The following is a 25,281-nucleotide window of genomic DNA, read 5'->3' on the forward strand; positions in this document are numbered from 1 at the left end:
CAACATGTTTTTGTGAAAATATTTTTAATTTTAAAACCATTTTTAAATAATTTTTCAGCCAGTTCTACGGCTGGAGAATGGTGTTCTGTAAGGCCGTTGAACTCTGGGGACTAAGCCCGCTGTGCGTTTGCAGGATCGGGGACCAGGTGTTCCGTGTCTCTTTGGCAAACCCGGGGGGTTAATAGACGGGTCAGTTTGCGATTGGGTTTTTTGGGTTGAAAAGGAGCCTCACAAACGTCTCAAAGCTTCAGAGCCTTGTCAGCATCAATGCAGCTGCCCTCTAGGTCCCCGGGAACGGGGCTGCGCCTCGCCATCCGCTCGGAACTCCCCGGTTCAGAGCCACCGGCACGTTCGCCGGCTTCCCAACTCCATAGTGTGCCCTAAGCCATCAGCTGGTCCCCTGCACCCCATCCCTTCGTGCCCCCATCGCTCGTGCTCCCCTTAGCCCCTCTCAGCCCTGCGGGGGCCTTTCCCTCCACCCTGCTGCAGGCTCTGTAACCCGACAGCCTCCCACCCCAAACTCACATCCCCACCCCGGCTCCCCTCGCTCCTCAGCTCGGCTCCTTCCCCCTCTGAGCCCCATGCCCACTGCCACCCCAGCCCCTCCCGGGCAGCGCCCCTCCTTAGCTGCTCGCCTCCCCGCCCGCTCCCCGCGCGGGCCCCGGGGCGCGCCCTGGCCTCCCCAGCCCAGCGCGCCCATGCCCGGGAAGGCGGGGCAGAGGCACCCGGCCAGCCCCTCCCTTGCCTCCGCCCAGCGCGCTCGGCTGGCGTGTGCCACAGCCCGGCGTGCCCGTGTGGAGGGAGCGCAGAGCCCGGCTCCAGCCCCGGCTCCTGGGTGGCTTCTCCGGGCGCGCAGCGGCGCAGGCACCGCGTCTCCAAGCGGCCTCTGCGCGCAGCGGCCCCCGGGCGCTTTGACGCGCTAGCCGGGGAGGGCAGTGAACTTTTGGGCGTCGGGGGCAGAGGCTTCGGAGCAGTGATGGAGGCGGTGAACCAGGTACGGGGAGAGGCGGCTTGGGGCAAGGGCCCGGGCCGGGGCTGGCTCTCGCTCTGCTCCATGATCCCGTCTTGTGTTTGCTTTCTCCTTAGCTCGCCTCCACGGGCACCTTCCGGGCGGTGAAGGAGCCGCTGGCTTTCCTGCGGGTGCTGGAATGGGTGAGTCGGAGGAGCTGGCAGGGGCGCGCCGCGCAGGGCAGAGGATGCGCCCTGGTTGGGCGAGGGGCTTGCAATGGGGCTGGGGGCTGCAGCTGGCTCCCAAGTGCATGGAGCGGTCTGGAGCGGGCGAGGCGTTTGCCGGCGCTGGTGCCGGTTCGTGTGCTGGGGGCCGGTCCCCTGCTGGAGAAGCCCCTGCCGCGCAGTCTCCCCGTTTCCCCGGGGCTTGGGGAGGGAGAGACGTGCCTTGGTGGTGGGCTTGGTGCTCATCAGCTAGCTCCGACCCTGGCACGCCGAGTGCTGTTGTGTTCTTCCAGTTCCTGGTGGACTCCTGGCCATGTTGAAGGCGCAGTGCTCGGTGTGTATGCGCCGAAGCCCTTCTGTCTCTGGGGGGGCACAGCCTGGATCGCCTCCTCCAGCCGTGCTGGAGTGGGAGTGTGGAGGCAGAGACTTTCCAAAAGTGTAAACACAGAACAGGCGGCTGCGTGCACATGTTCCCCCTCGCAGCGAGCTCAGGAAACGGGTAGCGATGGACAAAGGAGACTTGGAAGTGAGGGGGAGACAGCAAGGGGGAAAGGAAATAGGGGCTGGGCTGGGGTAGCTCCCACCATCCCAGCTAGCTTCCCCCGTCACCCTAGCTGCAAAGTTCTTTGGATTCTAGCACCCTCCCGTTTGGCTCTGCTCTTTGGCTGTCGTCCCCTTCCCTGCCCCCCCAGATCCTTGCACACAAATAGAAGGGGAGGGAGAATTGTGTTGTTTTTTTCCATTCTCCATTAAAAAAAATCTTTACTGTACATTTAGCAAATTTGTCTCTGGGCTGAGCTGCAAAGGAGGCAAATAATGGGTTAGTGGCCACTGTTTCTCTGATCGTTATTCAGAGTGAAATCTGCAGGTCAAATGACACCCACTGCCAGTAGGTCTGAAGGAGGAGGAGAGGCTGTCTGAAGGGAAAGTTCAGAGCATGTCATGTAGGATTAATCACATTCGCCTAACGCTGAGTGGCTGGTAAATGTCAGATACATGTATGTTTGTGTGTTATACATGTGTGTGTAGATTAACATGTAGTGGGATATATTGATCTCCTTTGAAGAGGTATATTTTGCTGTTTCATGCATTTTTATATTCAAATTGCAAATTCGACATAGTGTTTCTGAGCCCAGCATTTCAATGTGCTGTAAGAATATGTATTCATATTGCTCTGTGCTGCTTGGGGACATTCTCTGCAATTGTTTCATGGTGTCTGTGTATATAATAATGTATTCTGCAATTTCCACAGTATGCATCCAATGAAGTGAGCTGTAGCTCACGAAAGCTCATGCTCAAATAAATTGGTTAGTCTCTAAGGTGCCACAAGTCCTCCTATTCTCTGCAATGATTCTCAAGAGGCGCTCTGCTCTTGTATGTATGTGTCTGTAACAGCCATGCTAAGCATTAGTGCTTCTGGATTCTGGGGGACTTGGAACATCAGGTTTTGTATGGCAGGGTCAGGGAGTCCTGCCTGCATCAGTTTGATAGCAGGGCCTGGGCACCTGTGAAATTTTTAAGGAGAGGGTGTTTTCTCTTGCCGAATGGGTATTAAATGTAATGGACGGTTGTGTGTCCCTGTTATAATGTCACTCCTGACCCCATTTTTTATATGGATAATTTAGGCCAGCCAGGGGATAAACAATGGGAAGCTTTTGGTGCTTTCAATCATTGCGACTTATTTTAAAAGCTTACTGTAGTTGTGAACTGGAAACATTGGTATCTAAGCTATGCGTACAACTTACAGCTTCCCTTGTGCTATTGACCAAAATGACCCTCCTCTGATGGCTGTCTGGAGGCCTGTGGGAAATGAGTTGGGGCTCTTAGTCCAGTTCCTTATGGACAAGTGTCCACATGATAAAACTTGCCCCCCTTTCTTGGCGGTCTCAGTACAGATCCCAAGCAAGGACCAACTCGGTCTAGAAACTGGGCCTCCCAGTTTCACGAGATGGTTCCTCTCCATCCATTAGGTTCTTCGGGCAGTGAGTGGAAGCCTGCACTGCTGCTCTCAGTGCTGAATTTGTGCTATGACTAAAGAGTGGACTTCATTCTCTAGGGCAAACCAGCCAGTACTAACATATGACAGCAAGCTCTTGTGGTCACGGGTGACATGCAAAACAAGGGTGTGGAACTCTTTGCCCAGTATCCTGTGTTCTTGCCAGCATATGAGTGTTATAGAGAGACATCTCTTGACTCCATTGAAGTACACTGGATTAAAGGGAGCTTTATGCGTTGAGAGAGTGGGCAAACTGTAATCTTTTGCTAACATGTCAGAGGGGTTGGGAAATAATTGTTCATTCTAAATAGATGTATGTGAAAGTAAAAGTGCTGTTCAGTATCTGATGTTTAAAAGAGTGTGGATGATTTTAAATACCTTTCATATGATCCGTTTTTCTGCTTTTCCCAGTTTGCCTTCCCCCCCTGCAATCTTTTCGCTCCTCTCTTCATCTCCCCTTGCAGTCCTTTCTCCCTGCTCTCCTAGTGCGTCTGCACTCTCCTTCATTCCCCACCTCTTCTGAACATTCATTTGTTAAGTACTTTAATTTTAAAACCAAGCACTCCTGCAGATTCTGTGGCAGCTCTCAAATTCCACAGCGGCACTTGATCAGAACAGTCAAAGTACAGCGCTAATTGCTGGATTTACAGCTGTTTCATTTTGGATGTTGAATGGCGTGTGAGTGATTTTTGTTTTATGCAAAAAGTGCTGACCACAGTGGAATTCATCAAAGCTGCTCATGTTGGTAGTGATGAGTTTTTCAGGACTTTATAGTCCTAAACTATAAGGAGGCCTATCCAGTGTTGTGTGTTGGAGATTTGATAGTGAAATTGTAATGTAATACATTGAACTTTAAAGTATTTTTTTAAAGATTTCAAAAGAAAATTTAAAGAATTTTCTGATGCCGCCTTTTTGCTCCTTTATGACGTGTAAAGTAGGCCTAAACTTTTTTTCAGCAACCACAAAACTCATAGCTTTTTCCTGACTGTGTTGTTTTTTTTAACCTTAGCAATATTAAGAAATGTCAAGTCTGTTCTTTCCTGATTTTGCTGAATCAGATATCTTTGTGTGCGCTGAGCTTTCTCACCATTGAATTGAACAGGCACTGGGAATCTTAACCACAAACATCCTTTTCTCCCAAAATGTTGCTCAGATTAGCCAAGTAGGTGTGTGTTTATTTAAAGAAATATTCTGAAAATAGAAATTTTAAGCAGCCTGACTAGCAAATCACTCCTCCTGTCATTTGTTCCTCTTTTGTGATGTCATAATCCCACTAGTTTTCCAGCCAGAAGGAGTGTTCCAGGAGAGACGAGGTTTCAGTTTCTAAAGTGAAAAAGTAGTAGGAAACATACCGAGGTGGGGAAAAGCTCTTTATATATCATAAAGAAGCAAAAAAAAGTACCAAACTCCCTTTCCCCCCACCCCTTCTGCCTAAATATGTCCCACTCGAGCCAGAAATTGTATTTGTGCATATAATTTTTCTGTGGAGAAATGGTGTTCTTCGCTTCCTGCTCTTACTGATCGTGTGGTGTTACTGTGGGATATTGAGCAGCTGCCATGTTTCATCTCAGAAGCGTCTGCATTCTGGGGAAGGGGTTTGATTATTACAACAAAGATGATAAAGAAAAGAATAACACGCTGAAATAGGAAGTCAATCCTGTCTATCTGTTCATAAAGAGCTTTGGGAATCCTTCAGCATGGACAGTGCTGTAGAAACACAAGGTGTTACGTTTATTTACTGAGATGACTTTGTCTTGATCTTACGGCAGACAGAGGGAATTAAACACCCTTGATATTTAGAAACAGGCCTCTCTGTTTTACTGTGCCAGATACAGCAGTCCAAAGTTCAGATGAGCACATTTTAAATGTAGTCCAGTCTCACATTTTGCAGTCACAGCCTTTCATTCCTGTCAGTTAGGCCCCTAGAGAGAACAGTTTATAGGCTAAATTCATGATAATCAGTAACTATATTTATTATAAATACTGATTGCCACAGAGCTTTTGGAAGGGCTAGCAAACCTACAGCCCCATCACCACGGGAGAAGTAAGCACAAATATTTATAAATCTAGGTCACTGGTGGAATGGGTTTAGAGTCACAACCGTGAAACTATGTCCATATCAAAAAAACACCACACAGCTGGGCAAAATTCAGCTTACATGTCAGCCTTTTCTAAGAGGAGGACACAGACCTTGAAAAGCAGTAGCAGACTGATGCAGGAGAAACTTATCTAAAGTGTACTGATGTGTGGTTTCTCTCTGTTTTCCAGTATCATCGTTTGATCAGCACCAAACATCTAAAGAGATAATGTTGTAAAAGGAAGCATTTTAAAAAGGGCTGATTTCTCTGGATAGCGATGCAAGTCTGTGTGTAATATATTTTTATTTATATTTCTCATGTACATCATCAGCTGCTTTGTAATCTCATTTCAAGCAAAATTATGGATTCAGGGGATTTAGAGACTAAATTGATTTAGGTCCAATAAAAGAAAGATGAGAAAAGAGGTTTGCAAGAGACTTTAACTATTAAGCAATGGAGGTGGATATTACGGCCGGTACAGAACAGTAACATTATAACATATAACATTGACAGATATATAATTCTTTGTGTAGTAAGACAATTAAGAGTTGCACTGTCTGGATTTTATATATTTCACTTTTTTGAGCCAATGTCAAAATGTTGGAAAGACTTCTCTAAAAGCAGTTCTGTCTGTTGTCTTTTCTTCCCTTGTTTGTTGTTGTTAGAAACATTTGCATGAAAAGAGGATATTTGTTTCTTAAGGATTCATCTGTTTCTGCTGCTTATTTCTCTCATTGCAAGCCTCAGCAGCCAGTTGCGATGTCACAAACAGAGCATTGCCAGTCAGCTGAGAAATGGCTCTCGCACATGTGTTTCTGCCAACAACAAACAAGTTAGGAGGCAAGGAAAAGCAGAATTTTCTCTCGATATAGATATAGACACATATATGCTCACACCCATATATATGGTGCATGTGTATATACACAAAAATATATGCTATGCATCCGATGAAGTGAGCTGTAGCTCACGAAAGCTCATGCTCAAATAAACTGGTTAGTCTCTAAGGTGCCACAAGTACTCCTTTTCTTTTTTCTTTTTACGAATACAGACTAACACGGCTGTTACTCTGAAACAAAAATATATGGCATTATTGTAGGCAGAATTATTTGTAAATACAAGGTTTTTCCAAAGTACTTCTTAATGTTAGCCAAGTCTTGACAGATTTCTGCTTTTTCTCTGTCATTTGCTACAGCGCATGCAAAAGTTCACCCTCAAACGTGAAGTAACTTCTTGACTTTTTTATAATTCTATCTATAAAAAACAGTATGAGTCAAAGTATCATTTTTAATATCTACACCCAAACAGTGAAATTGCTGCAGGTTTAGGAGCCCAGGGTGCTATGATTGCCTTGGGCTCAAATAAATTTGTTAGTCTCTAAGGTGCCACAAGTACTCCTTTTCTTTTCACATTTATATTGTTGTTTTTAAAGCTGACGTCATAAACTCAAGTCTGGAGAATCAAGTGTCATGTTAGCCTTGTCTACACTAGGCTTATTTCTGAGTTTTCTCACCAGTTCAGCTTCCCCAGTAAGAGCCCTAATGTAGAGAAGGTGCTAAGTACCTTCCTGATCTGAACAGGATATAGACAGCACCTGGCTACCTGGAGCCCTTTCTACACTCATATGGTGGCAACAGTGGGGCCATTTTTGACAGAAAAAGCCTAGTGTCGATACTCCCCTAGAGTAAGCAGGTGCTGTTTTTACCAGGGAGGGACTAAGTCATTTACACTAAAGGACAAATCATAAGGCCAGATTTTCAAAAGTGCTCAGCGTGTAAACCCACCTCCCAACATTGTTACTGGTAGGGTTACATCGATGGTTAATTAATTGGTATTTTTACAGCCTGTTAATTAGTGACAGAAAACCCTGCAATGTAAATCAGAATGGGTATTTTAATCTGCCCGCACTGTAATGTTCTGAAAAATGATCACTAGGTGTTTTGGATGAGACAATTGGCATTTGGACATTAAAATGCTTAGTGAACCTGAGATCTTTAAAATGAAGTACAGGATTTATGACTTTAGATAATCATTATATATGAGCATCTTTATTATATGTGGCTGAGATTTGCAAAGCTGTACAGGGCAATTGGACATCCAACTTGCCCAATTTCTAGTGGGAATTGTGCATTCCAATTCCTAAGTCATCTTCAGCACTCCATTGGTCAGCTGATTGGTCAGCATGCAGAGCCAGGGCAAGGCTGCTTCTATCAGTCTGTCACAAGTCACATTTGCCTTGACTCTGTAGTCTTTTGATTATGCCTTGCAAACATTACATAGATCTATGATACAAAGTTAAAGCTCTTGACAGACTGGTAGCAACAGCCTTGCTTTTGTCTCAGTGACAAGACGTAAATTCAGCTGAAGCTGTCCAGAGCGGAGTGCCGGTAAATATTTTCAACCCCTGTGGAGTTTTATAGCATGCTGGAGGCAGGAGGAATGCGGGGGGGAGGGGAGGAAATACTCTGAGAATTTAAGCCCTGCTCAATGTGGTTAGTCAGCTGACCCATAGAGTGTTTTAGTCAGATTGTTTTGCTTGATATATGAAAGGACATCGGAGCTGAATGCTACCAAGTGTGTCCTGAAAAGCCATCAGGAGAGATGGGCCTAGAAAAATATGTCATCCCGGATACTTTGGGTCATGAGGTAAAGGTTAGCATCTGTTTTAATTAAGACATTTCTGGATAGCAAGTTATTCTACAGACTGTATTACAGACCCATAGTTTTTAAAGGAGCCTCAAGCCCTCCTTTACATTTCCCTATGCGAGTTTGATTTCTGCCCTCCAATAAGGAAGATATCCAACCACCTGATCTGTGCAAATGGGGAACTTACAAATGGAGGGCCTGTAATGGGAACTGTCAGATGAACCACAGCACAGAATTGTTGAGGTCAGCAGGGCTACACATGGATGCAGGGATTTGCCAGGGTTGGGGCCAGGCCAAATGGCATACCAAGTGAGGAGCATCTTCAGCCCCCCACCGCCCATTTGTTAACCTTCTGAATACCTTATCTTTTTATTGCATTTGTAGCCCATTTCATGACTTTGCATGATTTTTACATGTATGATTTATCACTGTCATATAAGACCATACATTTGCATGCTAGGATCTGTTAATCTGTATTTATTCATGCCAAGAAGTAACGGTATTTCTTTTATAGTGTTGCATAGATAGGGGCTCGATAGAGATCTCTGGCATCTCATTAAATATGTCCTTTATTAGTAGCTACTCACACTCTTCAAGTCTTAAAACACAAGTAGACTTTCACAATTACACAATAAAACAAGGTTCATAATATCGCAGCTGGGCTCTCACATCACTTCGTTCTTATATCTCACTGACTGATTGGTGACGCCATTTGCCTTAAATACCCGGGAGGGCCTGGCTGACAACATTGGAGACTCAGGGAAAATGTAGTTCTCAAAGTCTGGAAGGTTTCACAAGGTTCTATAAAGGTCCAGAACATTCTAGGAGGTTAGTGACAAACGAATCCGCATATGGAATACCGGAAACATGTTATTTCAAACATTCTGTTTTCCCTTTTGTCGCTCACAACAAAAATAGCAGTCGTCTGCCCCTAAATCCATCCCTAGTTAGGGCCAGAAGAGGGATATTTGACCCTCATGCATTTAGAGCAGAGGTTTTAACGTAGCCTTGTTGTCTGCCTGGTGATGCTTACACTACACTAGCAGCCAGATACTCTGTTATGAATTAGGCCCTGACTAAAGGTTGTGAAGCTGTGGCCCCTTCCCCACAGATCTGACACAGGCAGGGTCAGGGAGAGGGATGCAATAGAACATGTGTCAGGCTGTCCTTTAGTGGCTCAAAAGCATGAGTAATAAGCAGGGTGCAAACACTAAACTGGTTGTGAGTTCTACACTTAGATTTCACCAACCAATTATCAAGTGTAAATCTCTCACACACTATAACAGCCTTAATGTGGAGTCACAGACAGTCTCCGGGGTACTCCGGTCTATCTTGCTACCCAGATAAGCTTGTCTCTCTGAGAGCTGGTCCCTTTCACCAAAAGTCACGATACTATTCAGGGTGCTCCCAGTCCCAAAGGACCAGTCACTTACCGAGGTCAGTTGCTCCTTAGACCTCACACCAAAGATGATGCTTGTAGCAAATCCTATCATAATCTATCTAAAGATCCCTTAACTAGGAAAAGGAAGTAAGAATTTTTTAAAGGTTAAAGCAGGTAAACATGCACACACAAATGAGTTACAGTTTTAAGTTTCAAAAGGTAATAGAAGCTTGTATAATAAGCAAACTCTATGTCCTAGGGCTACCCCAGGCTTAACACTGAGGATCTCGTGTTTAGGCCTAGAAAATCTTGCCCTTGAGAGTCCATGCAGTATAGAGGTACAGTTCCTCCTTGTTAGGGCTTTTTATTCCTTCCCTCCTTCGGTTTTGCGCTGCAAACTTAGCGGATGGGAAGAATCCACTTGCATCTCTCCTCTTCATGGGGGGGGGCGCACTCAGGGAGAAAGAACAATCAGCAAAGTTTTTTGTCCTCTGATATTCGGCAATAGTTTGTCTGGTGTTGATGGGTCTTCTTGTCGGGCAGGACTTAATGCCTTCTGTTGGAAGCCAGCATTTCACACTCATTCATACCCCTTTGTGGTCTAGTGATTTGCCCAGTCACGGAGGCTGACAATGCAAATGCTCAGCTATTACCTTGTAACGTGGGATACAGATGTCATAAGTGAGATTAATGTAGGCAGCAATTTACAAACATTCAATCAAGTCTAAACAATGAGCACATTTTTATAATTCTAGTACCTGTTTTAACAATACCTATACCTGGGTGAGCCAGACTCATTCCAGCTATGTGTTTGTCAGTATCCAGGTGAGGCACAGGGACCTTGGCATAAGCTGGCACCTGGTTTGCCAGTGTTACATTGTTCCGTTTTAAAAGTGACTATGAAACCATGTACAGTACTTTAATATAATTATGTAAGTGTCACATGAGTCGCTCTGACTAAGCATCATTACCTGGTTGATTGCTTATAGGCAGCATGGCATAATGTCATGTTGACTGTAAAGCATTAAAAAATGTACTAAGGGTTCTCTCATAGCGTGCTTAAATGACTTGACAAAGGTCACACGGTGAGTCACTGGTAGAGCTGTGAACTGAGCCCGATTGTTCTAGTAGCCACCTGCTGTTGCTATTTAGACAGCACTGTCACCCTTTGCTATGGAAACACTCTTTAAAATCGTTAGCTATTTTACAGAAGCTTTATATATACCGTTAAAGGTGAGAGAAACCTCAAATCCCATTAACTTCAATAGGTTTTAAGCATATTGAATGTCTTGAACCACGGACTCAGCCCCTTGTGGCACCAGGCCCTAAGAACAGACTTAGTCCTGATAATTGGCACTGTAACTCTTGCATACAGCTTCACCCGAAGCTCAAACCAGGATCCCAGTGGCCTGCGGGTAGAAACTCTTCCACATGTATTATTTTTATTATTTGAGAGGGGCCGGGTAGCCGGGTTCTCCATTTAAAATCGGGACCCTATTATGCTAGGTGGTGTCAAAGTACATTAAAAGACCACCTATACCAGTGGTTCTCAAACTTTTGTACTGGTGACCCCTTTCACATAGCAAGCCTCTGAGTGCAACCTCCCTTATAAATTAAAAACAAATTTTTATATATTTAACTCCATTATAAATGCTGGAGGCAAAGTGGGGTTTGGGGTGGAGGCTGACAGCTTGTGACCCCCCATGTAATAACCTCGCGACCCCGACCCCAGTTTGAGAACCCCTGACCTATACCATGAAGAGCTCATAATCTAATTTAAGACAAGATGGAACAAGTTGTTGTTACAGTCCATAGATAGGATTGGGGTAAAGGAGGAAAAAGCAATTAAGAACACATGCAGGGTTGTCAACTCTCTGGATATTTACTGCTTTTCTTAAAGCCTCAGCGCCTGGAGTCATGTGATTACATGAGACTCTCAGCTTTCACTTTAAAAAATAGTACATTTCTAGCCTTCATGGTGGCAGAGAAAAACTTGAAGATGCAAACTCTCAAGGTTCAAACACTGGAAGACAAATAAAAGAACTGCAAATCCATTAGTGATATAATCTCTTTTCTATGATAATCTCACAATGTTTGAATGTGTGGGGCTGGCAGTACTGCACATGTTAATGTAGTCTAACTCTGTGTATTAACTTGAAGGGAAGAAGTTGGACTTCACTCAGATCTTGCCAATAAGAGCTGTGCTATTTTTTTCTCATCTGATAGTTAGTGTTACAAAGTGAGTCTGGACAAAATAGGTTTTATCGATTTCAAATTTTTTTTTTTTTGATGACTTGAACATAAATTGGAGGTATGTGATTTCTGGTCTGAGTGGTTGTCTTTTAGCATTTAATCAATTAATTAAATTAAACACAAAAGTATGGCTGACAAGAGACAGTGGGATCAGTATTGATTTAATTCCTTCAGTAACTTTAAAATTAAAAACAACGAGGAGTATTTGTAGCACCTTAGAGACTAAAATTAAAATTGTCTGGATACAGATGCCTTTTCCCTTCAGTATTTGCTATATTATTTCATCTGTCTTGAAATGGGAACTTAAAGTGCTTTCATCAATGGAGAGCACAGTTGTTTACTGCTTTCTGTCTTGAAATACGAAGTCTTTGGAACTGTTTTTGATAGTGTTCATCAGAGAGTCAAAATATGACTCTCAGCATCCAACAGAAAAACGTATAATGGGAGGACCGAGACAAACAGTCTGCTAGAGTTAGCTACATTCCTTTTTCCTTTTGTGGATATAACCTGTAGGCAGCAACCATATGTAAGGAAATAATCAAATAAAGACTAGGAAAGATCATCCTTTACCGGTGATATGCTCTGCATCTAAAACGAAATGCATTGCAGCTGATAATAAGCATTTATTTGAATAGCTAACTCCCTGCCTTTAATGACAGAACTAACCAGATCATCTATAATAATGCCCCCTGTGACTCCTAATAACTTTATAAATAGAGCTGGTTATGAATTTTTTGAGGGGGCATATCAGGTTTGATGAATCTTCCATTAAGAAGGTTTCTCAGGTCCAGGATGAAGTGTATTTGGGGCAGAGGGTTGTAACACTCATCTGAGTCTCCCACATCTCAGTAAGTGCCATAACCACAGAGCCATGAAACACTGCTGCACAAAATAGGAAACTCTTTGGAGTTATGTGGTCCCTGTTTGCTTTGGTAGGCATTTGTCATTGAAACGGGTGAGATCGGTTTTTGGTGAGGCTTCTTTGTGACGGAAGAAAAGCTGGTATTATCACCATGTGTGTGTGAACGTTCTAAGCACTCAAAATAGGGGCTGGGGAGAGAGACTGATTAATGCTAAATGTTTATTATATATGCAAGTCAAGAGTCTGTGAAGGGAAGAGCAAAAATGATTTGACTTTCAATGAAGAGGCATGGGGGCGGAGAACTGTGTCATTAGACACACTACAGTAATGTGCATCAGAAGTATTCTTGCCAATTTGTATCGGGGAGATGCTTCAGCCATTTCTTTCCTATACATTGACGTCTGCATGATTTCAGCCACTGGGTAAAAAGCCTTACAAATTGAAATCTGTGGGTGCAGATCCTGCACAAAGGGCTGGGGAAGCCTGGGACGCCAGAGAAGCTTCGCTCAGTGAGCAAGCTGCTACTGTTACGATTTGAAACCTGAGTTCTGGATCCCTGACTTGAAGGCCGTGGTAACTCTGGTTACGTTAACGTTTTTTGTGTAGTGAGTCGCCTAGCAATCCAAAGAGAAGGTATCAATTCCCCCAGCCTCTGTATGTACATCTGTCCTAGAGAAAGGAACTCTCTAGTCCCTTTTTGCTGAAGCAATCACGGGGTGGTACAGAAAGCACGTGATACTGTCCCAGGTACAGTACTGTGGGTATGCTAACATTCAGTTCCACACACATGCAAATTCAGTCTTTCCCCTTTTGTATCAGAGGCCGTTAAACATCGTAACAGGACTGTAAAACAATACATAAAATAGCGCATAGCCACCTTTCTGTTTGGTCAGTCACATAACTTCGAAACAAGGGTGCATATAACTCATATATTTTAATCTTCCGATAGTGTCTCTAAAATTACTGTAAAAAGTACAAAAGATCACACAACATGCTGTGTGGATGTGCTGCTTCTAAGGTGTCTTGTTAAGAATGGCGTATGTACTGCAAAACGTGACGTAGTTGCTAAGGTCGTGACAGCGTGGTTTTATTTGGCAGAGTGCTGAACTTTGGCAAACTGTAAATTGTTGCTTCATTTACTCTACATTATTTACTCTTATGGCTGTTTTGGGCACCATTTCATCAGAAGAAGCTTTTTCACATTTAGAAGATTTTACTTTCTTAATCAGAATGACTGGAACCTTCCCCCCGTCCCCTTTGAGCAGGTGCTTAGAGTGCATCTATAATTATGGATTTTTCAGTGGCTCTAATTGTGATGCAAAATATTGTATTGTAATAAGTTTGGCAATAGGATACATTCACCTAAGGAAGTTTTCCCAAAGAAGTACCACACAGTATAAATAAAGAACTATTTATTTCTTCGTTAGCTGTTTCTTCGTTAGCAGATCATGCGTAACTGTGCATGCACAACCGAGTGTCTGATTTGTGTGCATGCATTACTTTCCTAATCCTAGCTAGTAACCTTTGGGTGGGCTAGAGTTTGCTTCATCGCCCTTCGCCGATGCCTAAAACCCCCAACTCCCATAGAAAAGTAGCTGGAGACCCAGAGTTCAGGCTCTTAAGGATTTTCAGCAAGGATTGCACAGGGTCAGTCTCCCCACATTCAAGTCCCAAAAGGAACTAAAGAAATGAATTCAATTAAATAACTTTATAAAGTCTTATGATAAACAAATTAATAATCTAATTTTCACAGCATAACATAGCTATTTTATAATCCACACACATTATCTTCACAGTTATACATAAACATAAAGAAAGAAAACAAATTAAAATCTGAACAGTTCAGTCCCCACAGAAACACAGTGAGAAGAAACGGAGAGTTCCCAAAAGCTTAGGGCTAATTCATCTAAGTCTCAGTTAGAGTCTTTGGCCACCAAATCTGTACAGTCTGCTGAGTCTAAAACACCATCTTCCCTCCACTTGCTTGTAGGAATCTTCATGGAATCCAGGCAGACTCTTCCTCTGCTGAAATCACTGCTAGCCAGTCAGCTGATGGATTAACCAACCGCTCAGTTAAGTGTATAGATTTAAAGAAAACCCTGCCGCAAAATGCTTCAGGGTTAGGGACAACAGCCTGCTTCCTGCTCCTGGGCTCAGCTTCTTCCAACTCACACAGGACACATGGCCTTCTGCAAAGCAGCTGCCCTGGCTGTTTGCTCTCACAGAGTCTGACCCCGGCACCAGCGAACCTATTGGAGCAGACCCAAAACTACCACACCCAAATCCAGAAGCTTCTGGATGTGGAGTGCTAAATCTGCCTAGCAACAATGACCCAGACGCAACTCACTCCTACCTCCCCACAATGGGTCTCTTAGAGACAATTCTCCCTATTAGGCACATGGATTACAGGTGCATGTGCAAAGCCCAGCTTGAGCATGTGCTTGGCGGTCCATGCGCACTAATGCGCGTAGCTTTCCAAGACAGAGTTAAATAGTTGCATGCTTACATCCTTCAGAGTCCGTGCTGTCCTAGGTACCATATTAAACAAACTGAAGTCTAGCAAGTCCACCAAGTACGTGAGACGGTGCTTATGCTATTCAGGTGTAAGTCAGTGGTGTAATGTCCAGTGTATGTAAGGTGACCAGATAGCAACTGTGAAAAAACGGGACAGCGGGTGGGGAGTAACAGGTGCCTATATAACAAAAAGTCCCCCAAAACGGGACTGTCCCTTTAAAAAAGGGACATCTGGTCACCCTAAGTGTATGTGAAAGGGGAATCAGGCCCCATATCTCTTGAATGACATGGTATTTAACCTGGAGCATTAGACCAAGATGCGGGAGCAGAAATCTGTGGAACATAAAGCTCTCGTTAGGTTCAGGCCGTTTCAGAAGACAGGAAGTGTATGCATCCAGAACCAACGTTAGAAATAAATCGGATCTGATTGCATTGCGACACTGCTGGCCTGTCAACTCGATCTTTATTCCATGAGAAATACCAGAAAGCGCTCCAGACGCTCAAGTAGAATATTCCTTTAGAAATACATGAAAGCAAAGTATTGAGGGAGAAAATTCCCCCAGAATTTCACCAAGAGAGGAATCCTGTCTAAAATCCTTGAGATCTTTTACACCTGAGAGGAAGATCTACAGTGGCACTCCAGTGGAGTTTTGAATTTTTAAAAAAAATATTGGTTATATTCTAGTGGCGTTTTAGCCTCCTTTTCTGCTAATGTTAATGCTTTGCCTTAATGTGAAATTCCTTGGATGATGCAAATCTACTGTTTTTGTGGTTTGAAATTATAAACTGAAGCTCAGATCTTCTTATACTGCTGTGCAGCAATTGGATATCTGAGTGGGATTTGGCTGTATGTGTTTGTTACATATTGATTGTTTCCATCTCTTTTTATGGCCGTAAGGAGTTAGGCAAGCATGTAGTTCCTGAGTCACACCCTGGATGTAGGAGAGTTCATGGGAGCAGCATCTCTGAACTGGGATGCAGCAGGATTTGCCGTGTACTGTGGAAAGCTAGTTGGGAAACATGCTGTATCAGAAGATTTGCCAGACGCCTTCACCTTGTCTCTTCCTTTCCGGGCTCAGTCAGCTTTGAGCCAGGTATTAACAGCTATATGTAAAAGGCTGTGCACTCGATGTTCTTGAGTGCCTTCTGCTGGCACCTTATCTATTGCCTAACTATTGACCTCTATTCAGGTGTCTCTCTTTATTGTGCATTCTCGTAATGCCTGGAGAGAGAGAGGGGTGAGCAACCTGAGCCACTGCATTCCTGGCTTGAGGTGGGCTTTGGGGAATCTGCATCCAGATGTTCCCCTGACGGAATCAAGGCCCATAGTATGTAGCTCGCTGGAACTCAAAATAAATAGCATAGAAGTGTATTAATCTTCCTTGCCAGTCCACGAGTTAATTAGCTTGTGTTATGCCTCCTGAAAAACCAATAAGGCAGTCTTCACTGCTGTTATTTTCTTGTGATTGTAGATGGCTCATGGCTGACACATGGCACCTATTATTGTCCCTGCTAATGATGCACATGCTCAGAGTCCAAGTTGTGCTCAGAGTCCAAGTTGTAATACTCAAAGAAACACCTTGTGCTTTACGTTCCTATACGGCCAACAAACGTAGTGTTTCCAGGAACGCTGGACTCAGAGCCCAGCCCCTCCTGGTCTGACATTTGTCAGTAGTAATGGAGCGTGGGGCGTGGAATAAAAGTCGGATGGTCAGAAGCAGCTTCTGTTCTAGCAGCAGGCACTAAATATTATGCTTTTTTTCTCCCCTGCGTGTGACAGGTTTAAAGCTCCTTGGCTGAAAGGTCAACGGCAAATGAACATTTTTAGCGTGCCCTTTTCCGCTCCTTTACAGTGCATAAAGTTGGACTCAAACGTTTTGTTCCAAAGTTTATTTTCTCCTTGTGTTTAGCCTTAGAAATAGCTGCAATATTAAGTCCCGACTTCCTTGTTTTCACTAGAGCACAGAAGAAATGGAGTGGGATGGTTTTATCTGTCTGGATTGAAACTGAAGGAGCCACTGCTCTCAGCCCCCAAATGAGCCTGCGGGATTCTGAGTCTTTCAGAGAGAGTTTTTCTCCCAACTGTTTGGGAATTGGAGGCGATGAGGTTTCTAATTAAAATACACATTCAAAACAATGGGCTCCAAACAGTCTTCCCTGCTCTCAGAGGAGGACTGGGAAAATTGTGGCTCAGGCTTCAGTCTGTGGTGTCATATTGTGGTGTTGCACTAAAAGAATGTGGGTTTCTTTCTGTCCACTATATTGGCTAGTTCACAGCAGAGGTCTATGAGTCTGCTCGTGCTTCTACTGCAGGGAGTTTGTTCTTTAGCTCAAGTGGTAGAGGCTCATGCTTCTGGTACTGAAGGTGCTGGTTTAACCTCCCCTGTCAGTCTGGAGAAGTTACTTTATGTTGTCCTAGTCCCTCCTACTGCCAAAGCATCCTCTTGCAAAAATAAAACATGGAAATCAAGGTTCAATGTTTTTAATATTAAAAAAATGGAGAAAATAAAATTATGAAATAAAAAAGTTGAAGTTTGTGCGTGACAGACGCCTTGTTATCCATGCCCAGGGATTGACCCAGGGCCCTCTGCAGCAACACGCATCAGCCTCTACAGCTAGAGTGTCAGAAGCAGGCTCTGTATGTGGGGGTTATAACACACGCATCATCTGTGTGTTGGGCACTGAAGGGGGATGTGACTCACTTTGACGTGTTGGTTACAAGGGCTTTTATATAGTGCTTTATTCATCCTTAGATTTTTAAAACGCTTCACAAAGGGCAGAAGGTAGCATTATCCCCGTTGTTGTCTGCTGTGCTGTGGTAGCCATATTGGTCCCAGGATACTAGACAAGGTGGGTGAGGTGATATCTTTTACTAGATCAACTTCTGTTGGTGAGAGACACAAGCTTTTGAGCTTGTCTGAAGAAGAGCTGTTTGTAAGCTCGAAAACTTGTCTCCCCAAGAGAAGTTGGTCCAGTAAAATATATTACCTCCCCCACCTTATCTCTCTATTGTCCCCATTATGCAGCTGGGGAAACTGAATGATAGAGACACAAGTGACTAGCCCAAGATCACACAGTAGGTCACTGGCAGAGTAGGGAAGTGTCTAGTGGACCCTGCATCATTAATAAACACAAGAGCACAAACACATTTTTATTTTTTTTAGCTTTGTAGTTCATCTTCAGCCAGTTAAAGCCATTAGATGTAGTTTGCGTCCACCATAAATCCATATAACTCTCCACCAGGATTTATTCTCCTCTTCACCAGCAGCACAATGGTTCCTGTTGTTCTTTTGCCTTTGTTTTAGTGTTCACTTTAATGAAACTCTGCACTGGACGTAGGGTGGTACAAAATTCTGGATAAGGCTCTGATGTGACAGTAATGGCTGTGCAGGGCCGGGGCTGTAATGTGTGAAAGTGATTTGACCACGGTCATTCAAACGTCTAAGTGAAGAAATGGTTTCGCATTCCGACAGCTGGCATAAACTCATCCGGGGTGCAAGCAAGAGCGACTTGTGAAGGGAGCCTTGACCTCCCACCTGCCCCCCCCCATTCTCTAAGCAAGAGCAACTTGTGAAGGGAACCTTGACCCCACACATGCACAGTCTGTAGTGGGGTCTTGTTCGTGGAAGGCTCTAGGCAGTTCTTTGAGTGCTGAGTGGGTGCCCACAATGAAGCTCACCCCCAAACCAGTGAGTCCTTTGATTCTAGTAGGATGGGGCCCCGGGTCATGAGGAATTATCCAGCTGAGGACACATCTTCTGTGTTGGGCAAAAGGAGAGAAATATCCTGCCTTGAGGGATAACGCTTCCTGCATTTAGCTGGGTGTTTAGGTAGAGATTAAAAGAAAAAAAATCACATGTTTACTCTGGCAGTGAATTAGTGTTGAATCTGAACGGGTATTCAACCACCACACTCCAGCCCAGAGCAAGAGTGGTATGTGGTTAGAAGTTTGGACTGTACAGAACCACCAGGGGAGGATGTTCATGTCAACGACAGATTGGGGGGGGTACAATCCTGAGGGAACTACACCTCAGATTGTGGGGGAGAGTTAGATTCAGTAGGGTCACAGCCTCATGTTTGAGATGGCAAACGCTCTGCATCAGGGACTGCTTCTGTGTTTGTACAGCACCCTGTACAATGGGACCTTGATCTTCCTTGGAGGCTTTGGCTGCTGCTACCATATAAATATTTATTAATGAATGAAAAGTGTTTTAAAATTAGGCAGTTTCCACAATCAGTATTTGGGGCCTGTAATTTGAATATATCCCTCCAAAATCAAAGGCAAATGTGTGTTTTTTAAATCCAGCTTCTGATAAATCCAGCAAAACCCTCATGATTATCATCTACAAGGAGGGCAAGAGCATATGACTCGAATTTCGATCCCACTTTCAAATAAGATGCCTGCTAACAGATTAAACAATAGGCGCCTTCCTGCTTAATTTTAACATTTTAATTAAATTCTTTGCTGCTGTGTCTCTTTGATCTCAGCGAGCTGATACATGCAGTGTCACTTAGTGTGTTAGAACAGTATTTTATGCTAATCTCGCAAAAAGAAGCGGGGATGCATTTGAGTGTGAATGGTTCTTAAGGTGCAGAAGATACACTCTGCCAAGCATTGAATGTAGCACAAAATGACCTTTCAAACTGATGACTAGAGATAGGTGCATACAGAGAAACTATTCATGAATGTTTTGGAGACTTCTACGGCTATTTCTACACTACAGTCTTAAATCGACCTATGTTAGGTCGACTTACAGCGACCGCATTAATTACTGCAGTGGCTGATGTCCACACTACCCTCCTGTCGGTGGTGTGTGTCCTCACCAGGAGTGCTTCCACCAAATGAAGAGGGCAGTGGGGGGGACTTGGAGTCCCCTCAGTTCAACGCAGCTCCCCACCAGCAGCCCAGCTGCCCCCCCCATGGCTTCTCGCCTTCCTGCTCCCAGCTGGCAGTGGGGGAGTGGGAAGCTGCCTGGGGCTTCTTGTCTCCGGCACAGAGATCCGTGCCCAGAGTCTGGTTGGCTGCCATGCTCCCAGCCTGGAGCGGGGAGCCGGGACCCCAGGGGGCAGCATGGTTCCCACCGGGGAGCAGGGAGTCTGGGCACCAGCCCAAGCCGGGAACCTGGCTGGGGAGCCAGCAGATGGCTTTCTTGTCAATTTCATGGCTCTGCATTTCAGTGTGTACACCTCTACTGTTTTGTCAATGAAAGCTGACTTGTTGACAAAATTGTGTAGTGTAGACAAGGCCTTAGTAGACATTCACTTTGACCACATTTGGTCCTGTTTTTATGAGTGTTGCTGAAAGAAGAAGTTCAGTTTATACGATTTTTTGTGAAAAGATTTCAGGCCCAGAGCCGAGATTGGCTTATCTGTGAAACAAAATTCATTTCCAGTGGAAGCAATTTATAAATGTAGGTCATCCAAGTGAGGGACAGAAACAACACCATGTGACTTTGATGACCAGCTTGTCTATTGAATACTCTCAGTGGACAGTTTGAGGGTATTCCACAGGCTGGAATTTGTTCGCACAGAAAAATGAACATGGCTACTTCAAACTGTGAGCCAATTAGTAAAAACCTCAATCTGTTTGTAGATAATGTGCACATGGGCAGAAAACGGCTAAATTCACCAAGTGACGAGTTAGTACCCTGCATCCTCAGCTCCATTGACGAGCAGCCTTTGCAAATAAAGGAAGAGAAATAAGCCCTCCAGCAATGTGTTAAACTTTAATAGCAAAGAACTGTATTATAATGGGTTTCCCCGTTTCCATGAGCTGGGTTTGCAAGTGGCTGTGGTTTGAGAGAGGCAGGGGAACGGGGAATGTGGAAACTGAAAGAAAAAGTTCTTAGGAGTGGGGTAGGGTAGGGTGGGGTGATATGGCCTGTAACTGGCTTTTAGGGGACTAGACACAGTGGCATGAAGGCTCCAGCTGGATTAAAAAGGGATGTTGGTAAATGTTTTTTCCCTCCCTTCCCCCACCCGGAAAATTTTAAGCAAACTGAAAAATAATTAATTTTTTGTCTAGATTTGTCTATGGAAAATGTCAGTTTTTTGGTCAAAATTTGAGTACCAGAATATTTCCACTGGAACACAATATTTCAGCCAAAACTGAAATATTTTACTTTGGGAATGCTGCTGCGGTGGGACTCATAGTTTGAGTGTGTCATGCTCCCGTTCTCTGTAGGCTCCCTGGTTGGACTACATCTCCCATGATGCACGATGGTTTCCCTTCTTGGAGAGGGGAGGTGGTATATCATGGGAATCCCTGACCATGTTGCATCATGGGAGATGTTGTCTGATTAGGGACACCTGCCTATAGAGGAGAATGAATTGCATTCAGATGCTTTAGATCTTTGACTGTAACATGTGCCCAACCTTTACATGGTCAGAGCAGGTGCTTTTCAGAGCATTATGGAACCAGCATAATTCAAAGTCAATAGAAGGGAATTGCTTGTGGTAGGTACTACCTGGCTTGCTACCTCAGTTCACTGGGTTTTCTATGTTCCCACTGCTCTCATTCATGGCAGTTTGCTCTACAATAAGAGCACCAGGTCCAGCACAGAATCTGTGTTTTCAGATTGGTCTAGCCCTGAAAGACAATCGATGCTGGCTTCAGGGCGTGCCAACATATGCGGGGAAAGCTCATAACAAGAATCCTGCTGCTTCAGAGAAAGTCACAGAGATGTTATGTAATTGAGCCCCGTGTCTGCAGTCCACTAGTGCCTGTTCTAAGGACAAGCATACGCCTCACTGGGGAAACTGCATGGGATATTTGTTGATTTTTTTATTATTATTATTTTTAACCATGCTACACACAGTGGAGTTACAAAAAGCAGGACAGTAGAATCTGGAGAATCCTCATATCATGCAGTTGCCCACGCAATATTCATAGATTACAAGGCCAGAAGACACCATTGTGATCATGTAGAACATAGATCACAGAACTTCCCCAACATAATTCCTAGGGCAGATATTTTAGCAAAACATACGGTCTTGATTTAAAAATTGTCAGTGATGGAGAATCCACCAGGGCCCTTGGTAAATTGTTCCGGTGGTTAATTTGTCTCATGTGATCTTTCTTGTGTGTGCTGTGTCCTGTCTCCCACAGCCCAACTGTCACCAGCTTTACGAAAGAGGGCACAAAGATTGAGGGGAAGTCCAGTGTGACCAACCCCAATAGTTAAAAACCATGAGACTGGCATTAAAATCTTGAGATTAAAAACAAAAAATCCATTTTGCATTCTCTTTATTTGCCTTCAGGTTTGACTCTTCAGAGTGTGTTTGGGTTCTGTTTCCAAGCTTTCCTTCTCAGCCATGAGGGCTGGAAGAGCATGCATGTAAAAGAGAGCTGGAATTCTCATCTAATAATATGCCTCCAAGAGCTGAGGCATTAAGAAAAATGCCAGCCATTGTGTGACTCAGGATAGAATTGTGAGGGATGGCAGCCTTGGAAGTCTGAAGCTTTTGTTACAAAGCTGCACGCCATAGTCAGTGCTGCTGTATGTTAGAATGAAGATAAAAGTCAAATGAATTTAGGGTGAAATTCACTCCTCTTACAGATACCTGGGTACTCCGGCTCTTTGCGGATGGAGAAGGGAGGGGCAGGGACAGTGGGGTTTTCTGCCCTCATAACCGTCGGCTGTTGAACAAGATTTACACATTCCCCAGTTGCTACCATTTCTGTCAAACCATCATCCATCTGCATCGGTGGGATCTGGTGTTGGAGCTATTGGAGCTGGGTAAATGTGAATGTTGTGGCCTGTCCCTTGACTTCCTTCCATCTCAGCCTTCTGCCAGGATCTATGAGAGGATGATAACTTTCTACAGTATGTAGGGATTGTGCAGGCCCATATACAGGGCTTAAATATGATGGCAGTCCTTATGTTGCCTTCTGCAACCTTGGTGAATTTCACCCTGAGTCCAGTCATTATGTTAATAAAACATAGTACAGTAGAACCTCCGAGTGAGGAACACCTGCAGAATGGAGCTTGTTCATAACTGAAATGTTTGTAACTCTGAACAAAACGTTCTGGTTGTTCTTTCAAATGTTTACAACATTGAATTAATACAGCTTTGAAACTTCACTATGAAGAAGAAAAATGCTGCTTCTAACCATCTTAATTTAAATGAAACAAGCACAGAAAGTTTCCTTACCTTGTCCAGTCTTTTTTTTTTTAATTTTCCTTTTATTTTTTTAGTAGTTTACGTTTAACACAGTACTGTACTGTATTTGCTTTCTTTCTTTTTTTTTTTTTTTGTCTCTGCTGCTTCTTGATTGCATACTTCTGGTTCCAAATGAGGTGTGTGGTTGACAGGTCAGTTTGTAACTCTGGTGTTCATAATTCTGAGGTTCTGCTGTATGAGGGATGAAACTAAAGAGACGGTAACATATCCTAGTCCAGCAGGTGTGTAACTTCAGTTGTCATATTCTCCAGTGCTACTCTGATGTAGGGCAGGAGGACCATATACCTTCACTGCTAATAGGTAAAGCAAAACACATGATATAATTCTGAATTGCATTTAATTTATTTTATGGCCACAGGTCAGTAACTTTATATAAGCTCCCTGGTGTGTTACATGTTTTTAAATAGTACTTTCTATTAGCAGCAATAAAATATTGTATAGTATCCAATAACACGTTCATCTGATTTGGAAGCAGAACTAAAAGCTGCAAGAGTCCATTGATATGTTGCTTGACATAAAAGAATATTCTGATAGTCTCAAGGTAGCAACAAATCATAATAAGGTGTATTAGTATCTGGGAAGGAGTTAGATAAAGATAGGTAAGTTATAGCTTGTTACACAACAGAAGATGGCCTGTGACGGAACCTTCTCATCACTCCTATATCTGACCATCAGAACTGACATGAAAATGGTCCTTGATGTGCCAGACCAGCTCTGGTTAGCAACTTAGGGGTAGCCTGAGGGCAGCTCTAAGTTGTGCAGGCTGCCACAGCCCGCAAAGGGCCGTTCCAGTAGCTAGGGGTTGCTAGAGTGCAGAGCTGCTTCGGCCATGCCTTCTAGAGCCAAGCAGGGATTGAGGGGGAGGGGGCACAGAGCTGCTACACTGACTGCACAGCACCTAACACAGTGGGCTCCTGGTCTGTTTCCTCATATTGCTCATACGCAAAACAGCTGAGTCCATGGCAAGGCTGGAGTTGGACTCTCTTTAGGCTCTGATCTTATTGTATATTTAGGCTTTGTTAATCAACACTTAGAATTAAGCATCTAAGTCCAAGTGGTCAGGGAGTTTACCATCTTACACAAGTTAAGGTGCTTAAAACATGCTAAAAACCTCTTGGTGGTTCCCCCAGATGCGCTATCACTTAGCACTGATGCCAGAATTAGCTCAGTCGCAGAAAGAATACTTCCATTTACACTTGCTTTACTCTTCTGGAAATTGCGCCTTAGAAGCTTACGAGGGCTCTGTCCCAGAGAGCATTAAAGTCCCAGAAAGCCTCCGCAGGCTTTACCAGCACAAAGTATGATGAAATTAAAGGCAAGCAAAAGAAATGTGGGTAAACCTACACAATCCTTTGCTCTATTGTCCAGCATTCTCTAAGTAAACAACTGGGAAACCCCCCAGACCAGCTACTCTAAATCTTTGGTTCTGCTTTGGGCATAAGAGCAGTCTGCTTCGTTTGAAAGAGATTCTAGCGATTTTCACATCCACCAAGCACTTCGGGATGTTTTCGACCTTCTCTGCTGAATAGGGCTCCAGATGAAGGAAATAAATTATCATAAATTAGAATAGATTACACTCTTCAGCATCATTACATCTGTCATTGTTTCTCTAACAGTGCCATTTATTTAACATTGATACACACTTTGACAGCAGTTACGCGTATGTGTGTTATAAATATTGGCTAAGTAGCAGATAGCAATCCAGTTCTAGCTCAATGTTAGATTCCATTTACTGTTACAAATTTGTATGACGATGTGCAGAGGAGAAGCATTAAAGGCATCATAGTATTGTTCTAGAACTATATTTGCTAGACACAGGCATGCCGGTATGTTACTTGGGAATGGTGTTTCTGAAAAGTACATATGGCCTCAAAGATAAAAACCCCTGTTATCTCTTCAGTTCTTTAGTCCCCTTCCATTTTGAGACTGTTCCTTACTCTTTGTTACATTTAGATCTACAGCTAGCAAATAACTTTTTCTAGAATTTTAGCACATCATATCCAATTGGCTGCATTGTTTTTTCAGAAAACAAGGTAGTGAAAGTTTGACCACAGAAGCAATGGTTGTGTACACGGTGTATATAACACCAGGAGAGAGTCAAGCAAGTAAGATATCTCCTACAGCTCCTCCCTGAGAGACTAGCATGTCGTCGGAAAGAGACGAGAGAGATCAGAGGATGGCTGTCTACATTCACCCT

General features: G+C 43.9%; 1 protein-coding gene across 1 annotated transcript in view; it reads left to right on the forward strand.

Annotated features, from left to right (window-relative positions):
* The first annotated feature begins 749 nt into the window (after nucleotides 1-749).
* Nucleotides 750-25,281, forward strand: part of SYNPR (synaptoporin) — a 174,035-nt gene continuing 149,503 nt past the window's right edge. The window contains exons 1-2 of the mRNA XM_074957388.1: nucleotides 750-994; nucleotides 1,087-1,152. Of these exons, the coding sequence (XP_074813489.1) occupies nucleotides 977-994; nucleotides 1,087-1,152 (84 nt within the window). The 5' untranslated portion in view covers nucleotides 750-976. The remainder of the gene's footprint in view (nucleotides 995-1,086; nucleotides 1,153-25,281) is intronic.

The sequence above is a fragment of the Natator depressus genome, chromosome 7 (genome assembly GCF_965152275.1).
Source record: "Natator depressus isolate rNatDep1 chromosome 7, rNatDep2.hap1, whole genome shotgun sequence".
In the NCBI taxonomy this organism is placed as follows: Eukaryota; Metazoa; Chordata; order Testudines; family Cheloniidae; genus Natator; species Natator depressus.